The 25,756-nt window shown below is 40.8% G+C and overlaps 1 protein-coding gene across 2 annotated transcripts; it reads right to left on the minus strand.

The window, feature by feature from the left end:
* Positions 1 to 22,637, minus strand: pxdc1b (PX domain containing 1b). Of its 2 annotated transcripts, XM_079862913.1 has the most exons (6): positions 22,186 to 22,637; positions 21,742 to 22,094; positions 7,831 to 7,922; positions 7,540 to 7,654; positions 3,278 to 3,389; positions 2 to 2,448 (listed from the first exon to the last, which is right to left on the minus strand). In XM_079862913.1, exons 2-6 carry the CDS (start codon positions 21,989 to 21,991, stop codon positions 2,319 to 2,321), a joined length of 699 nt encoding a protein of 232 aa, XP_079719039.1. In that variant the 5' UTR covers positions 21,992 to 22,094; positions 22,186 to 22,637; the 3' UTR covers positions 2 to 2,318. The 2 variants fall into 2 exon arrangements, with proteins under 2 accessions (XP_079719040.1, XP_079719039.1); XM_079862914.1 differs by lacking the exon at positions 22,186 to 22,637 and having other exon boundaries at positions 1 to 2,448; positions 21,742 to 22,036.
* Positions 22,638 to 25,756: the final 3,119 nt, after the last annotated feature.

Consider the following 25,756-nt stretch of genomic DNA (forward strand, 5'->3'; position numbering starts at 1 on the left):
GGGAAATTTCTTATAAATTACACTTATACTTCCATTCCAATAGTTTGGGGTTGTGGGGTTTTTGAAAAAAAGTCTCTTATGCTCACCAAGGCTGCATTTAGTCAATCAAAATGTGAAATATAATTACAGTTTAAAATAGCCATTTTCCATTTGAATATCTTTTAAAATGTAATTAATTTATATGATGGCAAAGCTGGATTTTCAAGAATTACTCCAGTTTTCATTGTCACGTGATCCTTCAGAAATATTCTAATATGCTGATTTGGTGATCATGGAAACCATGATCCTGTTTTTCAGGATTCTGATGAATAAAGTGTAAAGAAATAGCATTTATTCGAAATATGTTGTAACATTATATGCATCCTTGTTGATTAAAATTATTAATTCATTTAAAATGACTGACCCTAAACGTAGACTAATGTATATTTAAGTGTATTCAAACCTTTAGCTATCTATTTTTAAAATGATCTGACAGTTAATAACAATAATATTATGAATGAACAGCAGGTGTCAGTAACCTTTAAACAAATAATACTATAGGCTATGATGGTCTTCAGGAAAAAAAGGGAAAATTAAACGGCCTTATCAATATCCAAAACACGTCCTTCTATAGATGTGATTTGTGGAATCAGGTGTTGCACATGAACTTGCTATGAATATCTTTCTGTGACTAAAGATGATTTAAATGAGCAAGTTTGATATTATAACCTGAGGATTCTGAAGAAGAAAACAATCTAAAACTACGCAAACTCATCATTTACACAAAAGCTTTAGTGGCATGTTGTTAATAAATTATTCACAAGTTTTGTATATCATTTCAAATATACTGTATGAAATACCAATAGCAATGCATGATGATATGGTGCACACCCTTCCTTGACCCTAGTCAAAAATGCTAGCATATAAAAGTATGTACAATTTGAAACAATGATAAACAGTTAGTTTCAATGCTTACAAATATAAATTAATAATTAAAATTCCAATGAACAAAAAAATAACCTCGGTAAAATCCTTTGTATTGGATAAGTAATGTGCTATGCATTTGGTCATGTCCATGTAGGCCTACTTTAATCACTTTATGCAAACACAGTCTATTCTTCTGCTCTTGTGTTTGTTTGGGTCCAACAAGACTTCAGTGATATCTCTGCCATTTAGCTCACATGCATCCAGGTTTAGAAGGGAGTCACAATTTTATGCCATGATGGACATGACTGTCGGAGGCTGTGATAATATATATTATATATAGTATATGCATCCTGAAGAGTAAAACAATTAAACCAAGCATCATTACCTGCATTTTGCAAAAATATATAAATATAATCTCAAACACGATTACTTAACATTTCACACACTTGCAATCACTTTTATTCTTCCTATTTGTATGCTTTAAAGGTTGGAAAAGATTATTAAAGCACCAAAAATTGTGATGTGAACTAAACCAAGAGTAGAACTTTCTCATGGGTAGCAGGGAAACATGACTGTAAAGTAGGCGTGTGTTTGTGCATGTGTGTGCATATATATTTGTGTAAGTAGGAGCCATGAGCCAAGTATGTATGCAAGGCTTTTGTGTTCAAGAGGAAAGAAGAAAGTTCAGCTACTGTCCATATTCAGTGAGTAGAAGAGAGGTCACAAGCTAATAAAATTCACTTCAGAAATATGTCTTAATACATTGGCAAATTTAATTTAACTAGCCCCAAAGTCTTTAGTACTAAGGCAAAAATGGCTGTTAAGATTAATAAAGCAGTGATTTTTGTACAAAATCAAAGGTTTCAGTTGTTGAAATGGGTTTTCATTTTACATATGTCCTTTTTTCAGGATTTGGTTGTTTGAATCAGCATTTATGTTTAAGTTCTTTTACTATCACAACCTTCCATTTTGATAAATCTTTATGCAAATCTTCTTCTTCAGGAGCATCTTTAGATCATCCACTAAAGCCAAAGGATTGATTCTCATAGCGCAGACTATTTCTGAATAAGAAAAATAATTTTCCAGGCAGGTTCTGGGCATTGGGCCTTTTTTTTTTTTTGTCAGTTCCTATTATATTTTCTTGTCTACAACATGACTCGAGGTTGAATAATGAGGCACGTTGGTGAATACAGTATCATTGTGGGCTCAGGCCACCAAATCTGATGGACAGATTCTGTGTCTAGTGGTGATCTCTTCATTCAGACTTCCTGCAGCATAAACACAAGCAGAATTAGCCTCTAAACTGCAGCACATCCCATCGTTTGGCAAAAATTACATGCAGGCTATCTGCATTGTAGAGGTGGGGTTTCAGTGCCCCTCTGTAAATGTCCACCTATGCAGAACAGTCTGCATCACTCCAAGATGTCAGTTTCGAAGGGAACCAGGTGGTAGTAGGACAGGTTAGTGACATAAGCTTCAGGATCATCGTCACTCAGGTCTTGATCCACAGGATCCAGAGATTCTCTCCCGTCCTCATCATACCTACATTTTCAGAGATTTGTTAACAATAATTATATATGAAATGATGGGAAAACAACATCTTAAGAAACAATATAAATAAAACTCAGCCAGCTGCCTGTCTAGACCATTTTTAAGACATCATAGCCATAACTCTTTAATACTTCACCTGCTGTATTAAAGGGATAGTTCACCCAAAAATGAAAATTCTGTCATCATTTACTCACCCTTAAGTTGTTCCAAACCTGTATGAATTTCTTTCTTCTGTTGAACAGAAGAACAAAAGAAGATAATTAAAGAATGTCGGTAACGAAACAGTTGATGGGACCCCATTGATTTCCGTAGTATTTTTTTCCATACTATGGAAGTCAATGGGGTCTATCAACTGTTTGGTTACCGACATTCTTTAATTATCTTCTTTTGTGTTCAACAGAAGAAAGAAATTCATACAGGTTTGGAACAACTTAAGGGTGAGTAAATGATAACAGAATTTTCATTTTTGGGTGAACTATCCCTTTAATCAGCAGTGTTCAGGATGTAATGAGGAACTGTGTATATCATGTATAATTGTGGGAATAATGTCATCAGACATCTAATTGGGAGGGTCTTGAGTTTCATTCCAGAGCTTCCTACTCACACCCAGGGAAGGAAGTACCACTTCCTGTGTGTGACACCACTATGCACTCAAGGAAAACATTACATCAAGCCTTCTGTCAATGGCTGATGTAAAAATATGGTGTGTGAATGTAATCAAGTGTATAATACATCAAAGTTTATCACTATACATTTCCGTTATATTTATATACTCAGAGAACTGGACTGGGATGACACAGAGGGAATGTCAGGCACTTACGAGTGCTGGGCTGAGTCAGTGGAGGAGGGTCTCTCTTTGTCCAGTGGAACGCTCTCATCAAACACAATGGTCTCAGTGTTCGCCAGGCAAAACCCATTAGACCTCATGATCTCTGTAGAGAAGTCAATGAATGGTCAGAAATAAAATGATCTCCAAAAAAAGTGTCTAATTTTGTTTTTTGTTATTCATAAAGAACATAACAATAATCAAGGCTCTAACAGTATGTGAATCTGTCCATATACAGATGTATTCATTTACAGGTGCTGGTCATATAATTAGAATATCATTAAAAAGTTGATTTATTTCAGTAATTCTGTTAAAAAAGTGAAACTTGTATATTATATAGACTCATTACATGCAAAGTGAGATATTGCAAGCCTTTATTTGTTATAATTTTGATGATTATGGCTTACAGCTTATGAAACCCACGAAATCAAAATCCCAGAAAATTAGAATATTACATGAAATCACACAGTAATTACACAGTGATACCATGGTCATTGAACCAGGTTTTGGTTCTTTTGGCAGTGTGGGCAGGTGCAAATCCTGCTGGAAAATGAAGGAAGCATGAAGTGCTCTGAAAATGTCCTGGTAGACGGCTGCGTTGACTCTGGATTTAATAAAGCACAGTGGACCAAAGTCCTCTTTTCTGATGAGAGCAAATTTTGCATCTCATTTGGAAACCAAGGTCCCAGAGTCTGGAGGAAGAATGGAGAGGCACACAATCCAAGATGCTTGAAGTCCAGTGTGAAGTTTCCACAGTCTGTGTTGGTTTGGGGAGCCATGTCATCGGCTGGTGTTGGTCCACTGTGCTGTCCACTCAACGCAGCCGTCTACCAGGACATTTTCAGTGCACTTCATGCTTCCTTCAGCAGACAAGCTTTATGGAGATGCTGACTTCATTTTCCAGCAGGATTTGCACCTGCCCACACTGCCAAAAGAACCAAAACCTGGTTCAATGACCATGGTATCACTGTGTAATTACTGTGTGATTTCATGTAATATTCTAATTTTCTGAGATTTTGATTTTGTGGTTTTCACAAGCTGTAAGCCATAATCATCAAAATTATAACAAATAAAGGCTTAAAATATCTCACTTTGCATGTAATGAGTCTATATAATATACAAGTTTCACTTTTTGAATGAAATAACTGAAATAAATCAACTTTTTTTTATGATATTCTAATTATATGACCAGCACCTGTATATATATATATATATATATATATATATATATATATATATATATATATATATATATATATATATATATATATATATATACACAGTATATATATATATATATATATATATATATATATATATATATATATATATATATATATATATATATAGGTGCTGGTCATAAAATTAGAATATCATCAAAAAGTTGATTTATTTCAAGAATTCAACTTAACAGGTGAAACTAATATATTATATAGACTCATTACATGCAAAGTGAGATATTTCAAGCCTTTATTTGTTATAATTTTGATGATTATGGTTTACAGCTTATGAAACCCACAAAATAAAAATCCCAGAAAATTAGAATATTACATGAAATCACACAGTAATTACACAGTGATACCATGGTCATTAAACCAGATTTTGGTTATTTTGGCAGTGTGGGCAGGTGCAAATCCTGCTGGAAAATGAAGTCAGCATCTCCATAAAGCTTGTCTGCTGAAGGAAGCATAAAGTGCTCTGGAAATGTCCTGGTAGACGGCTGCGTTGAGTGGACAGCACAGTGGACCAACACCAGCCGATGACATGGCTCCCCAAACCAACACAGACTGTGGAAACTTCACACTGGACTTCAAGCATCTTGGATTGTGTGACTCTCCATTCTTCCTCCAGACTCTGGGACCTTGGTTTCCAAATGAGATGCAAAATTTGCTCTCATCAGAAAAGAGGACTTTGGTCCACTGTGCTTTATTAAATCCAGAGTCAACGCAGCCGTCTACCAGGACATTTTCAGAGCACTTCATGCTTCCTTCATTTTCCAGCAGGATTTGCACCTGCCCACACTGCCAAAAGAACCAAAACCTGGTTCAATGACCATTGTATCACTGTGTAATTACTGTGTGATTTCATGTAATATTCTAATTTTCTGGGATTTTGATTTCGTGGGTTTCATAAGCTGTAAGCCATAATCATCAAAATTATTTCAAATAAAGGCTTGAAATATCTCACTTTGCATGTAATGAGTCAATATAATATATTAGTTTCACCTGTTAAGTTGAATTCTTGAAATAAATCAACTTTTTGATGATATTCTAATTTTATGACCAGCACCTGTATATATATATATATATATATATATATATATATATATATATAGTACCGGTCAAAAAATTTGAAACATTACTATTTTTAATGTTTTTGAAAGAAGTCTTTGTCTCAAAACCAAGGGGTTCTCCCCGAGGGGAACCCGTTTCACATGATCAAGGTCACGCGGCGATGCCTACGTGCCTTATGTGGAAAAAAAGTTTGGGGCTCCTTGTCATCGTGTAACGCTAATGACGAATTGTTTTGCGACAGGATTTGTGATGCGGCATGCTCCATTCCTGGGTATAGGGTGCTTTTTGTCTTAGTGTTGACAATGATTTCACACGCTAGTATGGCGGTGTGGGTACAAGGTTCCCACAGCGTCTCGACGCAGCTTGAGTTCCCTTAAAAGGAAAAGTCTCAAGTTACAACTGTAACCCTGGTTCAGGGGAAGAGGGAATGAGATGCCGCGTCACCCTGCCATACTCCCTGCATGCCTGTGGTTGACTTGCTTCAGCCTATCAAAAGCTAGCTCTCTTTGTTCCGGGAATGCTTTTAAGTTTCCTGATCGTGACGTCACCCGCCTATGAAGATCTGTCACGCCATTGGGCTGATTTCACACATGCTTAATGAAGCAATCACGCAGGGGCGTTCCCACAGTGTCTCGATGCAGTGTCTCATTCCCTCTTCAGCAAACCAGGGTTACAGTCGTAACCTGAGATGTTTTTTTCAGTATTTTTGATCAAATAAATGCAGGCATTGTGAGCATGAGAGATTTCTTTCAAAAACATTAAAAATAGTAATATTTCCAAACTTTTGACCAGTAGGTTGGTTGGTTGCATTAGCTATAATAATATAATAATTATAAACAATACTATTTAATATTACATAATACTTATGTCTAGTTTATTTTTGGTTTTGTGGTAGCCCTGATGCTACTGTATTGTCTTGTGTGAGCGAGCGGTTTCGAGTGTGCTTGAGCTAGGGTGACCAGACGTCCCGAAAAATTCGGGACAGACCCGAAATCTAAGCTGTTGTCCCGAATCCCGAATCCGGCCCTAATTGTCCTGAAAATTACACTAAAGCGAAATCCTGAGTAGTTATTGTCTGATAAAACATTAAAAACTGTCCGTGGAGGTTGAGTCGTCCTGCAGCCAGCCCCCGCCGTCTGCTCATTGGCTGCAGCATCTTTTTTTTTTTTTTTTTAAGTTCTACAAAGATACCGTAGGCGCAAATTTATATGCATTGATAAGCGAACGCAAGTTGCAGCAGCTGCAAAGACAATGAATGTGCAGGCAGCCAGTCAGTCGTAAAGGAGTGATTGATTGGTCGCGGCACTGTGTGCAAAAAAATACTTCAGCCTAATGTCTGATGTCGGGTTACACAAAGCAAATCATCTACACAATTATTTAGTTTTCTTATTTAATGACTGACAATTTAGTTGTAATAATAATTTTGGCATAAGACTTATTAGCATTAGGCTATAGCCTGAAAGGTCTGATTTACGCACTGTTACAACAGTCATTGTTTTTGTTTTTTTTCACAATGACATTTGAGTTCATGATTTTAATGTTGTTGTTTTTGTGGCAGACTAAAGACTAATGACAGACTGCTGATCTTTGAATAAAAATATGTTTGGTTCAGGTTTGAAATTCATTTATCATTATAGGCTATGTAGTCGAATCTCATCTGGTCACCCTAGCTTGAGCCGTGCACTCTTCTGTCCATGTGAGCATTGCGTGGCGTGGTGTTCAGATCCCGGTATAATTTGGTTTCGGTTTTGTGTCGGAATTCCGACATTCATGCTCTGTGTGTTTGTCGTCTGTTGTGAGCGCACGAGGTGAGCATTTGGAGTACCCGTTGGGGTAGCTTTTGTTTTTTTTTTCATTTTTTACTAATAAAAAGCCCATCATCAAATTGAGCCCTTGCCTTATAATTTGTATAATTTGTAATATTCATCAATATTAACAAGCATTTTAACATTAAAAACCTACCTGAAATAACTGGACTTTGAAAGCATGGCTGAATTTTGTGGACATTGTCATTCCTCAGGACCTGATCTAGCGGCGAGCGTTCAAAGAATGTTAAGACAACCTCTGACCTAGAAAACTGAGAAAAATATAATTTTAGAATGAGCTTATGATAAGACCTTAGTAAGTCATTTAGGAAGATGTTCAGGTAATAAAGTAAAATAACAATACATGGTTCTTGTTTGTTGCAGTCACACTTTAATAATATACAAGCCCTTTTTTCCTTATACTGGTGTCATCAGTTAGATCTCTTACCTTCCAGGGCATGTTAATGGTGTTTTTCAACAGTCGCTCCACTTCATTTAGTTTAGTCTCAATGTCTCTTGCTTCTTTAATCTTCACAAGCCCTGTGAGAGCACAAATATATCAGCATATCCAACCTTTCTAAGAATCTTTTACATCAGATCAGTATTCTGTGCCTCAGCTCAAGATTTTTTATTTGTAGTCCGTGTAGTTTATGTGGCTCATTGACTAATTCACTAACAGGCCAATAACTACTTTACCTCTGCATTTATAAGCATTCCGATTATTGTGCTGTCTAGACAAAGTTGTGGTGATATAACTTTCAGGCAACACCTAAAACAACTTTATCTGGCCCCATAAAATGTAAGAGACCACAGAGAAAATCATGTCTGGTTTAAAAAAAGGTTGACTTAAATGTGAGCAAGTCTGATAAAGGTCCTCTCCTTTGTATTAACAATACTATAATTGACAATAATCAATCAGAATATCATCTAATAGATTTAATTAGCCTACTTTTAATGGATTCATACTGAAAGTCATACTGAAAACATTGACGAATGCACGTTTAATCATCCAGACCAACCCAGAGCTGTAATTATGATGATGGTGATGACAACACCACCCACAATCTCTAGTCACAAACAAAGATTTTACACAACGGCCTCTTCTTATTCAGGCTGTGAAAGACTCCACAAAACTCCACACTGTAATTCATGAATGACTATTCATTACTAATGTCTCATGCTGATGACATCACCCATAAGGGCAGTATAGAGGTTTTAGGTCATTAAATCACCTTTGGATCATAATGACTACCAGCCCTAGATGAGTTATGCTGTGTCTTTTAAAATCTCCCATTATCATCATACATCTGAAAGAAAATATTTTAGAGGCAACAAATCAGAGGATTTGGCTTGTTGACAGATAAAACCTATATGGAATAATTTCCCGTGTTTATTTTAACTTGACACATTTATGCACATCAGAAATACAAATTAAAAAAACAAAAAGCATAAGGTACTGTACAGCACAGCACTGTAATGATCATATATAACTGACCTTTAAATGTTACAGTGGACAGAAAATTGAGCTCTTTAGACTTACAGATGTGATTACACTTTAGCAAAATGAGTCAAGACAGATGCATAACAACATTCATGTTGCAGTAAATCATCCATATTCAGGAAAATATGATATGCTTAAGGAAGAAATTGCTCTTTCCCAAACAAGATACCAGCTAAAATTTGACTTAATCCAGCTGTACTGTTTGCTGGAATAGATATCCATGCTCTTCCGGTGTTCTTCCTGTCAGGATTTGCTGTGGAAGTGTCCGTTTCCTGTGGGATAAAGATTTAAGCCTATATAAAGATTGCTGTGTTTGTGTGTTTAAAAAGACAATCTCAAGCTCTCTACCGTCAACATTCTCCCTATGGGGAAAGAGCACATATCTGATCCATTTCCATTTTGCCACCGTTTGGTTTAAACTGTTTCCATATGGATAACAAAAGAGGAGCCATGTGTTAATACACACCAAACAGATGGGGGAAACCATTTTGACACCTGGGGCCCGTTCTTCGTACGTTGCTTATTACATCCGAGATCAAATGACACATCCAAGATGGTATTATCGTGTGAATCATGATCTGGCTAACTCGGTTCTTCGAACACACTTGCCGGATATGATTAGTATTGCTGGATTGAGTTATCTGAGATAATTGCGCGTTCATGCGCTGGTTAAAAGGGGATATGTATCGATAGTAGAAACATTGATCAGCAACGCTGCTATTGGCTGCTCAGCGTGGCCAAAGAGCGCGCTCAGTTCTCTTACGAGAGGTTCTCTCGTATTGCGTAAGTTGCTTACGCATCGGGAAAGTCTTCTTTCTTCGAGATCTGAAGCCAAAAATTATCCTTAATTTTGTATTCATTGTCAACGCAGTGCGGCAGCCGGCAGACCTAGGCAGGCTGTATAAGCGTGCTCATTGGCTGCTCGGCGGCAACTGCTTAAGCCTATCAGTGAGCACTCTGAAACGTGGCCTCCAATGAGGGTGCTTCGCGCCCTCCACACCCTTCTAACCGTCAGAATGGATGTGGCCAGCGTGTATATAACCAGTGCTCACAGGCTAAATATCTGATTTTCTTGTCTTCAGCGAAGCTCTTCGCATCGCTGGATCTTGAGAGCCGCCGCCGTTGAAACCAGCGACCAGCAAGCCGAGGACAGCGCCTGAAGAAGCCGGCCGCCTTCGCCGCCTTCAGCCTTCCGTGCCTGCTACGCTATCCGGCGTCATATCCTTTACTGCTGTGTGTTCGCCTACTGCGACACACGTTTTCTCTCTCTCTAAAAGAGCACGGGGCGTTTTTCTCAAAATGCCCCGTTTTTCCTGCGGCTCGTGCCGCGCCCCGCTCAGCAACGGAGACCGCCACCTCATCTGCGCTCTCTGCCTGGGCCGCGAGCACGCCGCCACCGCACTCTCTACGGGCGGCTGCCCTGAGTGCGAGGAACTTTCAATGTCGACCCTGCGGGCTCGACTTGAAGTTTTCAACCAAGATGTCGCTCCGCCTGTCCCTGCTGGGACGCGCAAGAAGAAGCGCCGCTCACAGCGACCACCGGAGACAGACGAGGCGCTTAGAAGCTCGCCGGATCCTCTCCCTTGAGCTTCTCTCTCGCCTTCCCTGCCCCCCCTCCCGGCCGCGCAGCCGGCGGCTCCCGCCCGCGCCGCTTCAGGGGATGAGGCGGACGAGTTTGATGAACTGCGCTCTGACAGCGAGGACTGGTCTACTGCCTCCTCTTCAGTCCAGGATTCGGGCCGTACTCGAGCGGGCGAGGACGCGGAACTTTTACGCCTCCTCACGCGAGCTGTTGAACAGCTGGGCCTTGATTGGTCTCCTCCTGAGGAGCCAGCACCGAACAGACTCGATGGCTGCTTCCTTCATCATCGCCGCCGACAGCCAGCGTCCAGAACCGCACCCTTCCTGCCTGAGCTTCACAACGAGCTCTCTAAATCGTGGAATGCTCCATTCTCCGCGAGAGTTTCTTCACACGCCTCATCGACGCTCTCACAGGTTGACGGCGCCGCTGAGAAGGGGTACAATGCCATTCCCCCCGTGGAAGAGGCGGTCGCAGCGCACCTTTGCCCGCCCTCTGGTTGGCGCTCAAAGGCTGCCCTCCCGTCTAAGGCTTGCAGGACCACATCAGCCCTCGTCGGCCGTGCTTTCGTCGCCGCCGGACAGGCTGCATCTGCACTCCACTCTATGGCCGTACTGCAGATTCTCTAAGCCAACCTCCTCCGTGATCTGGACGAGAAGGGTTCGGGGTCTGCTTCCATCACGGATTTAAGGAGCGCGACGGACCTCTCCCTTCGCGCCACGAAATCCGCTGCCCAGGTCATTGGACGGTGCATGGCCTCTCTGACTGTCGCAGAGAGGCATCTCTGGCTCACGCTAGCGGATATGAGGGAGTCTGAGCGCGCGGCGTTCCTTAACGCCCCCCTCTCCCCCACCGGCCTGTTCGGCCCAGCGGTAAACGGGATCGTGGACCGCTTTTCGGAGGTTCAGAAGACCACACAGGCAATGAATCTGTTTCTGCCTCGGCGCTCCAGACCTGCTGCACGCCGTCCTCGTGACCAGCCTGCGCAAAGCTCTGACCAGCGCCCAGCTCGACCTCCGTCCTCGCAGCGACGACAGGGCGGCCGCCCTCGTTCTCGCTCGACCAGCCGCGTCAGGCCGCCTCCTCCCCAGGGACCCCGGCAGAGGATCGCGGTGAAGCCTGAGCCTGCAAAAACCTCCTAGCCCGAGGAAAGAAGCGACGATCGTGTCCCGCCCCGGCCGGACCATCATCAAAGCTTCATGCTCTGTCAGTCCCCGTTGCTACGGTTACTGCAGACACTCATATCGCAGCCAACGAGCCGGTGAATTCACCCTCTCGCCTGCACACAACCGCCGTTTTCACGGCGACCCAGAGAAATCTCGAAAAGAGCATTATGTCTGCTCGCGCTGTATGTGTTTCAAATGCAGTAAATGTGCCCACTTCTCTGTGTTCACCTCTGCACACAAGCACCATAAACCCCGTATTTCTCACAGAGCCCGCTCGCATAAAGCAGGCAGATGCCGCTCGAGCGTTAAAAGTAGGTCACGTGTCCACCCTGCTGTGCCCACACCTACTCACCGCCCGCTCTGTTACACATCCCCTCACGACCGGTCATGTTATAAATACAGATGCTGTGCCCGCTCCCACGCGCTCACACATCCTCTCGAATACCTCGCCCCCGACGCCGCTGTCAAGCGTCATGCCTCACACTGTATGTTCCCCGTCCAAAGCCACCGGGACGCTGTGTGTAAAACGGCCAGTCATCGCTGCATGCGACCCGCCGTATCTAAGCACCGAGAGCGTGCTGCGCGCGCCCCTCCGTTTCGAGCTCTCGAGCCCGCGATCAGCGGCGATCAGAGCCCGGAGGCCATTCTGCCCCTGGCTGCACACGCGGAAGCGTGGGAAGCTATTCCAGGTGCGTCAGAATGGGTGCTGAGCACAGTAAAACGAGGCTATACTCTGCAGTTCGCTCGCCGCCCTCCGCGCTTTCAAGCGCGTATCGAGACCAGAGTGAATGGGGAAGTAGCACATCTACTTCGAGCAGAGATAGCTACACTTCTGTGCAAAAGGGCTATAGAACCGGTTTCCCCTTCTATGAGCGAGTCGGGCTTTTACAGCCGTTATTTCCTCGTTCCCAAGAAGGACGGAGCTCTCAGACCAATTTTGGATCTGAGACGTTTGAACAAGGCTCTTATGAGAAGACCGTTCAAAATGCTCACAACCAGACAAATTCTCGCGCAAATTCGCCCGAGGGACTGGTTTATATCTCTCGATCTAAAAGACGCGTACTTTCAGATCCAGATAATACCCCGTCACAGGCCATTCTTGAGATTCGCCTTCGACGGTCAGGTATATCAGTACACCGTCCTGCCTTTCGGCCTGTCATTGGCACCCCGTACATTTACGAAGTGCATGGACACGGCTCTCGCTCCCCTGAGGGGTCGGGGAATGCGAATTCTGAACTACTTGGACAATTGGCTGATTCTAGCACAGTCAGAGGCCGAACTCATTGCCCACAGAACAGTGCTTCTAAGCCACCTGGACAGCCTGGGGCTTACGGTCAACTGGACCAAGAGCTCGCTAGTGCCCAGTCAATCAACCTCTTTTCTGGGTTTGGATCTGGACACTGTGGCAATGACGGCCCGCCTGTCGACGGCCCGCGCGCGCTGCATTCGACGCCTGGCCGCATCCTTCCGGCCGGGCAGCACCGCACCTCTCAAAACATTTCAGAGGATGCTGGGTTGTATGGCCTCAGCTGCAGCAGTGCTTCAGCTGGGTCTCTTACGAATGCGCCCGCTACAACGCTGGCTGAATGCCCGAGTGCCTCACAGAGCCTGGGCTTCCGGCGGCATCCGAATCAGAGTGACTCAGAGCTGCGTTTCAGCACTGAAGCCCTTGTTAGCGGCCGACTGGTACCAGCGGGGAGTGACAATTGACAATGGGAGCCATCTCACACCACAAAGTTATCTCGACGGACGCTTCCACCTCAGGTTGGGGCGCTCTTTTCAAGGGCAAACCGGTCTTTGGCCTGTGGTCAGACCGGGAAAAATGCCTCCACATAAACTGTTTGGAGATGATAGCGGTCGAGAACGCGCTCAAGCGCTTCCTCCCATTCATACAGGATCACCATGTGCTAGTCCGCTCGGACAACATGTCCGTGGTATCCTATGTGAACCGACAGGGCGGTGTCAGATCCAGGACTCTGTGCAAGCTGACGGAACACCTTCTCGAGTGGGCTTACCGCTCGTTGCGCTCGCTGAGAGCTGCGCACGTGCCGGGCCACCTGAATGTCGGTCCAGACAGACTGTCCAGGGACAACATTCCCCCGGGAGAATGGTCCCTGCACCCCCAGACAGTCCAGTTTCTCTGGCGCCTATTCGGCAGAGCGGAAATCGACCTCTTTGCGTCGAGAGACAACGCTCACTGCCCGAAATTTTTCTCGAAAAGCGAGGACGCGCTGTCCCAGACATGGCCCAGCCTCCCGTTGTATGCTTTTCCCCCGATCTCCCTGTTACCACAGGTCATTTCGAGGATCAGAGAAACGCACCACTCAGTGCTTCTTATAGCCCCGCGCTGGGAGAACCAAACTTGGTACCCAGAGCTAGTGAGGCTGTCGCACTCATCCCCATGACCGATCCCGGTGAGAAAGGATCTCCTCTCCCAAGCCGGTGGATCGATCTGGCATCCCCATCCAGAGCGATGGTCTCTGCATGCGTGGGTAATCAACGGATACCCGTTGACCTGCCAGAAGGGGTCGACGCGCGGCCGGGCAATAGGAAGGAACGAGCTCATTATCCGCTTCCTCAGAGGAGCTAGACGGATGAATCCCCCGCGGCCCCCCTCGGTTCCTATTTGGGATCTGTCCTTGGTCCTGGAGGCCCTGAAGGCTTTTCCCTTTGAACCGCTCGAATCCGTGGATTTAAAGTATCTGTCGCTTAAAACCGTTTTTCTGATAGCTCTGTCTTCAGTAAAACGCGTGGGGGATTTGCACGCACTATCTGTTAGCGTATGACCTGCATGACTTGAGTTCGGACCGAACGACTTGAAAGTCATTCTCAGACCGAGACACGGTTACATCCCCAAAGCGATTGGAACCCCTTTTAGGGCACAAGTCATTTCCCTTTCGGCTCTGCCAGCATCCGATAATGGGGACAGTGATAACCTCCTATGCCCTGTCTGGGCGCTGAGAGTTTACATCACGCGCTCCGCCGCTTTCAGGCGTTCTGAGCAGCTCTTTGTTTCCTTCGGCGGGCGCACCAAGGGTCTCGCCGCCTCGAAACAGAGCCTGTCCAGGTGGATAGTGGACGCGATTGCAGCAGCTTATGCCTCCAAACACCTGCAGTGCCCTCTGGGTATCAGAGCCCACTCTACTAGAGGCATGGCCTCTTCGTGGGCCTGGTCCAGTGGAATTTCTATCCACGATATTTGTATGGCGGCGGGCTGGGCCTCCCCATCAACATTCGTGAGGTTTTATAACCTGGAAGTTCCCGCCTTACAGGCGACATTACTGTCAGTATAAGTGACATATATGCTCTGCCCAGTCTCTCATGTGCAGACTACGTTCACATGCTGGCGATATTTCTGGTATGGTACTTAGGGTCAAGTGCATGAAAGACCGATTACGTCGCTCTTTTCTTACCCTAATAAGTGCTTATGTACTGTTTTGCACTGATATATGCTTATAGACCGGCCGCGCCGCTCTATTTTATATATTGAGTTAAGTGCTTTGTACTGTGTTGGCCCGTCTCTCCGACTGGCCACCTATTCCAGCAGCATGTTTTCCCCGGTCTCCCTGGGATTCATGGGCTGGATGCTCAGCGCACACGGCGTTGACAAAGGGTTCCCGATGCGTAAGCAACTTACGCAATACGAGAGAACCTCTCGTAAGAGAACGTACTCGGTTACCTAATGTAACCTCGGTTCTCTCTAGAAGAGGGAACGAGTATTGCGTAACCTGCCGTGTCGCGCCACGAGCTTTTGCGCTTCAGACTGCGAAACCAGATATTTAGCCTGTGAGCACTGGTTATATACACGCTGGCCACACCCATTCTGACGGTTAGAAGGCATTGGAGGCCACGTTTCAGAGTGCTCACTGATAGGCTTAAGCAGTTGCCGCCGAGCAGCCAATGAGCACGCTTATACAGCCTGCCTAGGTCTGCCGGCTGCCGCACTGCGTTGACAATGAATACAAAATTAAGGATAATTTTTGGCTTCAGATCTCGAAGAAAGAAGACTTTCCCGATGCGTAAGCAACTTACGCAATACTCGTTCCCTCTTCTAGAGAGAACTGAGGTTACATTAGGTAACCGAGTACGTTTTTCTCCTCAGCAGAGCAAGAACTAATAGTCGAAGTTTATTCGAAATTTTTATGTTTAATCAAAACGCCAGGGAACAACTCAAAGTCTGCAAAAGCCAGGAGAGAGGGCTGGCAAAAAGTAGCAGACAATTTAAATCCGTTAGAAGTGGCCATGTTAGATGTTTTTATTACTTAATAGCCTATATTTTTGTATTTTAATAATTGCATAATTACTTTGTGCATTGTAATGTCAGTCACCATACTAGAACATGGGAACAAATAAAAGTGAAGTACAAAAATATTCTACATAATGGTAATTTTTAGTTATATTATAGTCTCTTTTATAAAAGGCACTGTTAAATAAATGGTTTTCTGTTTATAAAAGCAACCAAGAAAAAGGCTGAGAAAAAAATAGAAAAGATCTTAGTAGCCTACACTGTAAAATCATTTTTGCTGCATTAAATCAAGGCCGTATTTTAAACTGTTAAATCTTGAGTAATGATGAATTGCTTTGACTTGTGAAAGTGAAAACTGATAAACTTATGTTAATGTAAAAATATTTTGCCATGAGTTATTGATCTCATTTTTCCCGAGTGTAGTTCATTGTAATGACATTGTGTTTTCCTCTTTTGTGCACTTTTACATAATACACCAACACTTGTGTCTGTTCCCAAGAAAGTAGTGGCTGAAATATGTGCAGTAAGTGGACATTTTCTAACTTTCCAAAGGAAAGAAAGTATAAGACTTTGTAATGTCCATTTGTTTCCATTGCACTGGACAGTGAATAAACCCTCTCAGATAACTGTCATATGGAGGAACTAGCCTACCTGCAAGTGCATAAATAACTTTATTTAATTTATACTTGTATGCTTTATGGCTGCAGTATAAGTCGCAGAATTCCACATCTACAGAAAGGCTTACAGAAGAGTCTGCACAGACAGAGGAGACATAGGCCTAGAGGTGGGCAGTGTATAGCCAACTTTTCCTTTTTATTTGTTGCATGAGGCATGTGTCTAATATCTCTTGTTGCAGGCACTTGACCACTGGCTTTTCTTTACAAAGAACAACTGAAATAAAACTCAAGGAACTAAGCATATTTGTCTTTTATTAAACATTTAATGAAAATTGTTTTTTGTTTTTTTTTGGGGCAATGTTGTGTAATATGGCACATGCAACAATGTCACAGGCCCTGTCAGGTGTGCAACCCTCAGACTTTTCAGACACTGAAATCTTCCCTTTAGTTAGCCAAAGTTCATTTCATTGTGTGCCCTTGTCCTGGCTAGAGCTGCATTGTAACTGGTTTGGGTCAGGGAATGGGGTCATAAAACACCTGTCTGCAGGCAGGAACATGTCATAAATCACCTATGAAAAAATGCAGTTCTGTTAGGATCAGCATAAGTGTAATACAGTGAGCTTGATATTTAATTGTGGAACTTTTCTTACCACTTTCAAATAATGTGCATAAATGTGAATCTCTGAAAATTCTTAAGTCATGCACAGATCCTGGCCATTTTGCTTTCACATTTGTGATATGGAAGATTTTAGTCAACTGCCTTTTTTTTATTTGATATAATATTACTAATCTGGAATATTAAGAATCACAATAGTAACTGGGCTGCACATTTACATTGTGAACCCCCTTTCTGTTCACATAATCCCCTTCATTGAGGCCTTGATGGCAGTCTATGGTCTAGCCTATAGTCTATATGGTAGCCTACCAATCACGTTAGTGAAGTCTGAGTGACATATCTGTAATCGGCATGGTCGTGATCATGTATGATCTTCAGAAAAAATTGTGATATCCTAAAAAAAAAAAAAAAAAACTGCTATACAACATTGGGTCTTAAGTGGCTTGGAAATGCCACAAAAAAACCTAAAACTGTTTTTTAAACCTAAAAGCGACAAAAAACGACAATCTCACTAATCACGAGAAAAAAAATATATCTCAGAAAGTGCACTATCGCGCTGCGCTGGACTTCCCGTATCAGCTCCGCTTATGAAGCCGGGATCTAATCCTGTTAACATGAAATAAGCTGCTCGCGAGAAGGTTTAAGTTTGCGCACATGTTGCTATGACAGCAAGTCCAGGATGAGCGTTGAAGAACCAAACAATCCAAGATCATGCCAAATCGCCAACAATCAAATCCAGCTAAGTGAGTTAGCGACGTACGAAGAACGGACCCCTGGTCACTCTAGCAGATGTACTAAACTCAAGAACTGATAACAACAAAACAGTTTCATAAGAAACCTGTCTGGTGCAGAAAAAGAGAAATAAAAGCAAAACTATCTAGTCATGTCTGTTCATGTTCATTAATCTGTAAACCATTAACACATTATCTACATAGCCATGTTGGGACTGTTGCACATTTTTGCAGTGCGTTATCTAGATGCATGTTTGCATCAGTGGTCCAAACAGCAAAAGCAGACTTTGATAAAATCACAAAGATTGAGTAAGAGAAGTAAAGCTACATTTCTAAAGGTTTTGGCTAACAACTGATAACAAGTACAAAACTATTTTAAGAAATTAATCTGTTGTCAAGTAAAAAAAAAAAAAAAAATCAACCAAGTCTGTTGATACAAATATCAATACAAAACTCTATGGTTTCCAGGGTGTTCTGGTTAGCTGTTAGCACATTAAATGTATCGACCAAAAATGTTTTTCTAATACATTATTTGTTCGTTTTTATGTCCAATAACTGAAATGCAGAACAAGGTTACAGGTTTTTATTTTAAGGGGGGGTGGGGGGGGGGGGTTCTGTTATTGATTAATTTAATCTTCATATCACAACAATAAAAATATTGCAACAAAAATATTCATCATCTTCCTAGCATTATTCCCACACATTTGCAGTGAACGCTTCAAACACACGTTTTCATTTGGAACAGGTTTTTTCATGCCGGATGCCCTTGCTGACAAAACCCAGCACTAGTCCTGGACACATTCACACTCATGACAATTTGGCATATCCAATCCTCCTAACATGCATGTCTTTGGACTGTGGGGGACATCGGAACACCTGGAGGAAACCCACGCTGACACTGGGAGAACATGCAAACTCCACACAGAAAGGACTCCTGGCTCAGCCGGGCTCGAACCTGGGACCTTCTTGCTGGGAGGCGACAGTCCTACCCTTAAAATAAATTGACAAGCTCTAATGTTTTCAAATGGAAAAAATGTATATAAGTAGAGTCTTTCAACTTTGCATACATGTAATCATGTTTTCTAAACTATAGTCATTTATTACACTAGATAGTAAGGCTAGCTCACTGGAATAATTTTACATTTTCACGAAAGTAAAAAAACAAAACAGTAATACATTACATCAGAGTCCACTGCAAATGGCATGTTATTAGAATGTTTTTATTGTGGCTTCAAACCTGCTGACAGTGTTATTTTTTGTGTTTTACGGTGAGTAGCGCAACTGCAGAAAATTATTATCTCATCAAAGATTTAATTTTCCCCCAACACATTTTTTAAAACGTATCGTGTATAATTATTAATTATATGTATTTTGCCCCATATATTTCTATAAGAATACACAAAACATACTCAAGTGGTATCGCAATCACTCGTGGAGATAATTAATTTTTCACAGAGCTGTAAGTATAGATGATGATGTTTTGCAGTTGCTAAATTAGCTGATTGCTAAGGAGTTCTGGATGGTTGTTAATGATGGTTGCATTATACCAACCCGGTTTCCCATCTCCAAGACTAACATTCTGTACCCTAGATATGGCTTTGATCCATCAATCAATGTCTATGGGATTTTTTTTTTATCACAAGGCAAAAATCCCTTAGCAAACAAACAACTGAACTCAATAAGCTGGATTTTAAGTATCAGTGGTGTGTGTTCTGTGTGCATGTGTGTGAGGTCACGGATGCCACAGGGGGGCTAAATTTAGGAGGTGCCCCTTACAGCATCAGCCTCATAATGACATGACAGAGAAAGCTATATGTCTCAGTTGTTGCGAAAATTATGTTTTTTTCTTGTTTTTTCTTTCACTCAAAAACAAGCAGTGGGTCAGTGGAATCAAAGATTGAGCCAAGAAGAGCCAAAGAGGTTAAGTGTCCATTCAGTGCTAGTGCTAGGCAATTTTTAAACTTCTAAATCAGTATGCAAATTGAACCTCAAGCATACAGGGATTGTAATGGAATGGACGTGAAGAGAGGGTGTAAAATGAACAGACTGAACAGTGTACAACACTAACACAAACATAAAGCATAAGCAGCACTGTCAGACACAAACTCTGGATCCAATAACATCTTCACCACATCACCATAAAGAAAAAGGTACAAAAAAAGCAGTGAAAGAGGTGTGAAAACGGTAAATATTCAGGAAGTGAGTAACTTCCTTCTTGTCTTGTTTCCAGGGTGCCGGTGATTTTGTTTTCAAAGGTTGTGAATGCTTATTTCTGTCTGAGGGATAAAGGTCAGGCATTGCAGCCACAATATAAAAGCCCTTTGGCACATGGTTTCCAAGACCGACTCTGCTTCAGAGGCTACAGACAAAGCCAAAATCACCAACCCAAAACAAGATGACATGTGCTAGGCATCATGCCAACATTGAATGGCATGCCAGCCACAAATCCCCAGAGCAGGGTGCCATGTGTCCAGATACCATGTCACACGTGTGTACAGACACCCTGCTAGTCTGAACTGTCTGGTTAAAAGAGTTCTGCATGTCATTTGACTGTGTTAAATGCAGTGTGATTATCTATATTAAGTAGTTTAACATTGCAAACTGATGGTATATCTTTAACTCACAAAAACATGAACCATACAATTTTCTACAGTTTCACAATGAGACAAACCTAACAGTCATCTCATCTTGCACAATGAGGATATCTGTCAAAACTGATCACAAAGTCCTAACAGTGTATGAGAGGACACTACTGAGGAAAGAAAGCTGACCCAATTGCATCATAGCTGATCTATAGATGCACAACTAATTTTTAAGTGCCTCATGGGACAGTTACAGTTTGGGCCAATTTGGATTTTTAGCACTGCAGTTATGCAGCAATAATGCAGTTATGTAGGTTTCCATTGTAATTTTAGCCTGATTTAACAATTTAATCCCAATAGCAGTGTCTATGGCCTGTCTTGGAATGTTAAATCTAAAAAAAAAAAAAGCTGCTCTATATTCAGAAACTGTCACTGACTCATATGTTTCAGACAGCAAGGAGCCACATGATAGGTCTGATTTGTGTGTCACTGTATCTAGTCCAGTGTGAATTATTAAGCAGAATACTTGAACCTTGTCCCTAAAAAAAAAAAAAAAAAAAAAAAGTGTTTGCTTCCAGGTGGGTCTTTTCTGGTGGAAAAAAATCTTAATTTTGAAATTAGAACACAATATCCATTGTCAGGTTACCTTAATATGTGCTAAATTAACTGGTTTTATTCTAGACCAAAATATTATTTAATATGGCTGAATAAAACTCACTACATTGTTAAACCAACAGAAGTAATTTTAAACTGGTAGAAATAGCAGAATATCCAACTCTACTTTTGTATAGAGTAGGATATAGAGCAGAAAAGAGAAAAACAGAGCACTGTAAAGTACAATAGAGTAGAATAGATTATGGAGTGAGTGATACAGAGTATATAGAGTAAACATGAATAGTTGAGTTGAGAGGACAGCATGGTAGATTTGAATAAATAGAAATTGATTAGAATGAATCATTCAGATCAATGACAGATTAAAAGAAACGGAATTGAGCAACTATTTGAGCAACATTCATTCGCGAACTGGATATGAATGATCCGCATAGCTTATTTTGGCTGATTTTTTTAATTTTATTTTTTATTTTTAGCTTTGCAATCTCAGAAAAGGAAAGGGTTTGAAGAAGATACATCTGAGTAAAAGTATCAATTTGCTCTTTTAAAATGTAGTGACAGTAGCAGTCAACACAAATGATAACATGTTAAGACGTATAGAATAGAATAGAATAGAATAGAATAGAATAGAATAGAATAGAATAGAATAGAATAAAGTTGGTAAAGTAGAACTGATTGCACTTTATTCATAATAACACTTCGCACCCACCTACTATCAGAGGACACTTTGATAAATCTCGTCTGTCTTCGGGGAAACACTCCAGGAGTCTTTTTAAAAGTCTTCCCAAATCCGAGGAGCTTCTGTGCAGGTAAAGAATGTTTCTGTCTGACCATTCAGTCCTTATTTCAAAGAACTCCTCTTCATCTCCTCTAATGATGAGCCTGCGGATCCCGTTAACCCAACAATCCTTCACGAACATGTTCACCAGGGATGTGCCCTCAAAAATCGCCGATGCCATCTTCAGTGCCTTCACTCCAGCATTCTGTCGACGTTCTGCTCAACTTCAACAGCATTTAAGTCGCTCAAATTGACGTGTTTGAGGGGGAAACCACAAATGTAGCCTACCGGTTAATAAAGATGAGTTCGCATTAAAAAAAATTTTTTTTTTAAAGCCTTTAAAGGAACTTTAAAGGAAGGTTTCGATTCGTTTACCTCTTCAAACGTGGCAGACGGATATGCAATACTAGCGCTAATAGTATTTAGTTACAATATTATCCTAAACATTTCTGTAGTCCTTTTTTTTCTGTTTTTCTTTCGCGTGGTGGGTAGTTGCCAAAACGTCGCGCGTTTTATCATAAATTACACACATCTATCCATCAAAAAGTTTACGCGTTCTTCTAAATGTCTAATGCAACTTAATATAACGGATTGCGACAGTTGCCGTCTACCCATCGGCAACAGAGCCTATTTAGTCCCATTACCATTAGATGTTATTAATCACAGAAAAATCCAGATTCACTCAGCTGAGCAGAGTGAATAACAGACGCCGAAAACAGGCCGAGAGTTTGAGACATAAAAAAAGACAGCGTTTCCTTCTATTGGCAGAAGTTGCGTCTTCACCCCTCCTTCCTTCTCATTCACTTCCACACAAAGCGCTATGCGAGGAATTCACATCAGAGAGAGAGAGAGAGAGAGAGAGAGAGAGAGAGAGAGAGAGAGAGAGAGAGAGAGAGAGAGACTCACACCCAGTGAACGTCATTCTGTGAGCATGTGTTCTATATTTGGGAAGTCTAGTCATTTTAAATGCGTGGTCTACAGTCGTTTTAAAATCTATAGCTACAATTCTATGAAAATAATTTAAAATATACTATGTACGCAGTTATATTATTGGTGTTACGCAGGGAAGTTGTCACAAGGAAAATTTGTCAGCAACAATAAAGTTTGTCAAAAGTCCGATTATACCTTTAAAAAAATAAAATAAAAAATGGTGTTGTTGGGGCTAAATAGCCTAATATAAGTTAGATAAACATCTTATTTTTGTAGTCAAGATTTAAGGTGTCACAGTACAATAAAATACACAGAAACTAACTTATAATTTCAGTATTTGCACAAAAAAAAAAAATACTAGCACCAAGCATTTCCACCATTACATCAATGCACGCGATAAAATTAATTAAATGACTTGACTGGATTAATTTGAAATAAATGAAAACAACTTTCACATTATCACAGCAAATACAGGTACATCAGTGAAACCGATACTTGTGTCATGAATCCACATTTCTATTATTATTTTAATGAATTCCTACTACTTCCTATTCCTCTTTTGGCTGATTCTCTTAGAAAATAAACCTGCTCACCTGATCCCAGTGCTGCTGATATCCACATTGATAAGCTCTGATTGCTAGATTGTTGAGAACTTACATAATTAAAGTTATTTATTTTATATATTTTATTTGTATATTTATTTTATTTTTTTTTGCATAAAACATACACTCTTCAGCTGTCAAACGATGGATATAGTAAGTTTAAAAAAACAACAACAAAAAAACAGCCCTTTCAGGTCATTAGGGATCTTTTCATTTTTTAGAGAAAGGTGACAAGAAGAATGTTATTTTTCTTCAGTTATGCCCATTTGGCATGAGAGCTCAGTAATGTATTCCTGATGTGTGTTGAGTGCTTCCAGTCCACTATTATGGAATTCCAAAGCTGCCAATATTAAAAATAAATAAATACATAAATAAATATACAAATAAATGTAAAAAAAGAAAAAAGAAATAAATAAATATACATAGAAAAGCAAAAAAAACGATAATAAATAATGATTTATACATTTATTTCCTTATTTATGTATATTTCCATATTTATTTATTTATTTTTATTTATTTATACATTTATTCATTTCTACATTTATTTATTTATACATTTATTTATTTTTACATTTATTTATTTATACATTTATTTATTTCTACATTTATTTATTTATTTCTTCCTACATTTCTTCCTGCGTAGGGTAATGAGGAGGGCGTGGTTTACCTCAGACATAGCAATCGAGCTCAGAGTAAGCGAAGGCGAAGGGTTGAGGCCACATACGGTCTGTGACTGCGAGGTATATGGTCAAAATCCTAAATCTTACTGTGTGACATGGATAGGCTACTCTTTTTTTCCGGACATGGCCGTAGAACATCGTTTGGTCTGGATTTTTAAAATGTCCTGGGCTAACAAACATGAAACAGGGACTCTGAAACGGAAGCGCTTGATATTTTCCATTTTTCGGTCAGAACTCACGGAAAGGAAGCAGGGCAGTAGACGCAAGCATATTCATCAATGCTTTTGAAACGAGACCATTGCATTTTAATGTAGCCTAATTTCCAAAAACAATACTGACAGCAACAGAAACATGATGTCTCTGAATAGATCTGACCAGTCATACTGAGCATCAGTTTAAGTCCAAGTTGGTTGCTAGCCAGTATAAAGCTATATGTAATATTTGCCAATCATTAATTTACAGATATTTGGTTTATAATTTAAAAAATCTAAAGAAACCAAAAATACAACCCTTCAATATGAACATATGCCTTAAAACAGAAATTATAGAAAAGTAGAAAAAGGGCAAAAGAAGGTTATATGTACAGTGTACACATCAAGGAGATATAAGTAAACACACACACACATACGCGCACACACGCGCGCACACACACACACATTCTACTCTATTCTAATCCAACGAGAGCCAATGTGTGGTTTTAAAGGACACATCTCTATTTATATGCATGAAGAAACACACAAATAACCATTACACCATTGTCATGTGTCTCTTCCTGTGAACTTAATGTTTCTCAATACATCAAATATATGCTTGAAGTTATGGCCTTCTGTACACTATAAAAGGGCTTAACACTTCCTAGGAACACAAAAACATTAGAACGATTTCTAGAAAAACACACATAAATAAATAAATCTTGAGTAGATTTTCTTTAACAAAATATATTTAGTTGAAAATTATGTACAAATATATCACAGACAATATAAAGAGATTATTGTTTACTAATCATTGCAATGTTAATTAATATCAAAAACAGGATACACTGTAAAAAGTGAACATGCAGTTGTTGCTTTAATGAGGTATTTCTGCCTGATTCTGCCTAAACTCTAATATTGTTGTTGTAACCTACTTCATCGGGTATATAACATAATAAAAGGAAATGCTGTTTTAATTTAATACATTGACCCAACATACAATTTCCAATAAAGCTTGGGATGGACACATTCGACACATGCTCACCTGCTCTTTGCTGATTTGCAAATTTTGCTTCAAGGATAAATTGTGATTTGGGGTTATTATGCACATTGTTGCATCAAATTGAAAATCAAAATTGACAACGCTATTCTTCAGCACAATGGTAACCACGACATTCAAAATCAGAAACTCCTCTAAATGTTCAACATTTATAACTGAACATTAAACATTAACATAAACTATAATCTTTCCTTTTACTGAAAAACACATTAAATAACACTTAATCCCCAAATTGACTCCCAATGCAGTCCCTTGCAAAGCATGCTGGGAACTACAGATCCACTGCCCATGGCTGCATTTCTCAAAAGCATTGTGAGCTATGATCCTACGATCCACATAGGCTTACGATGCTTTTGTAGTGCTTGTGCTTAGGCTGTGGGCACTCAGTGTGGGCAAGCTCACCTGTCTTTGCTTACTGATGTGTTTTGAATAAACTAAATTAAGTTGTGAGTAAAAAATTCTTCAATCAAATGAAGTAAGGGT

Source organism: Squalius cephalus (genome assembly GCF_949319135.1).
Source record: "Squalius cephalus genome assembly, chromosome: 25".
Classification (NCBI taxonomy): domain Eukaryota; kingdom Metazoa; phylum Chordata; class Actinopteri; order Cypriniformes; family Leuciscidae; genus Squalius; species Squalius cephalus.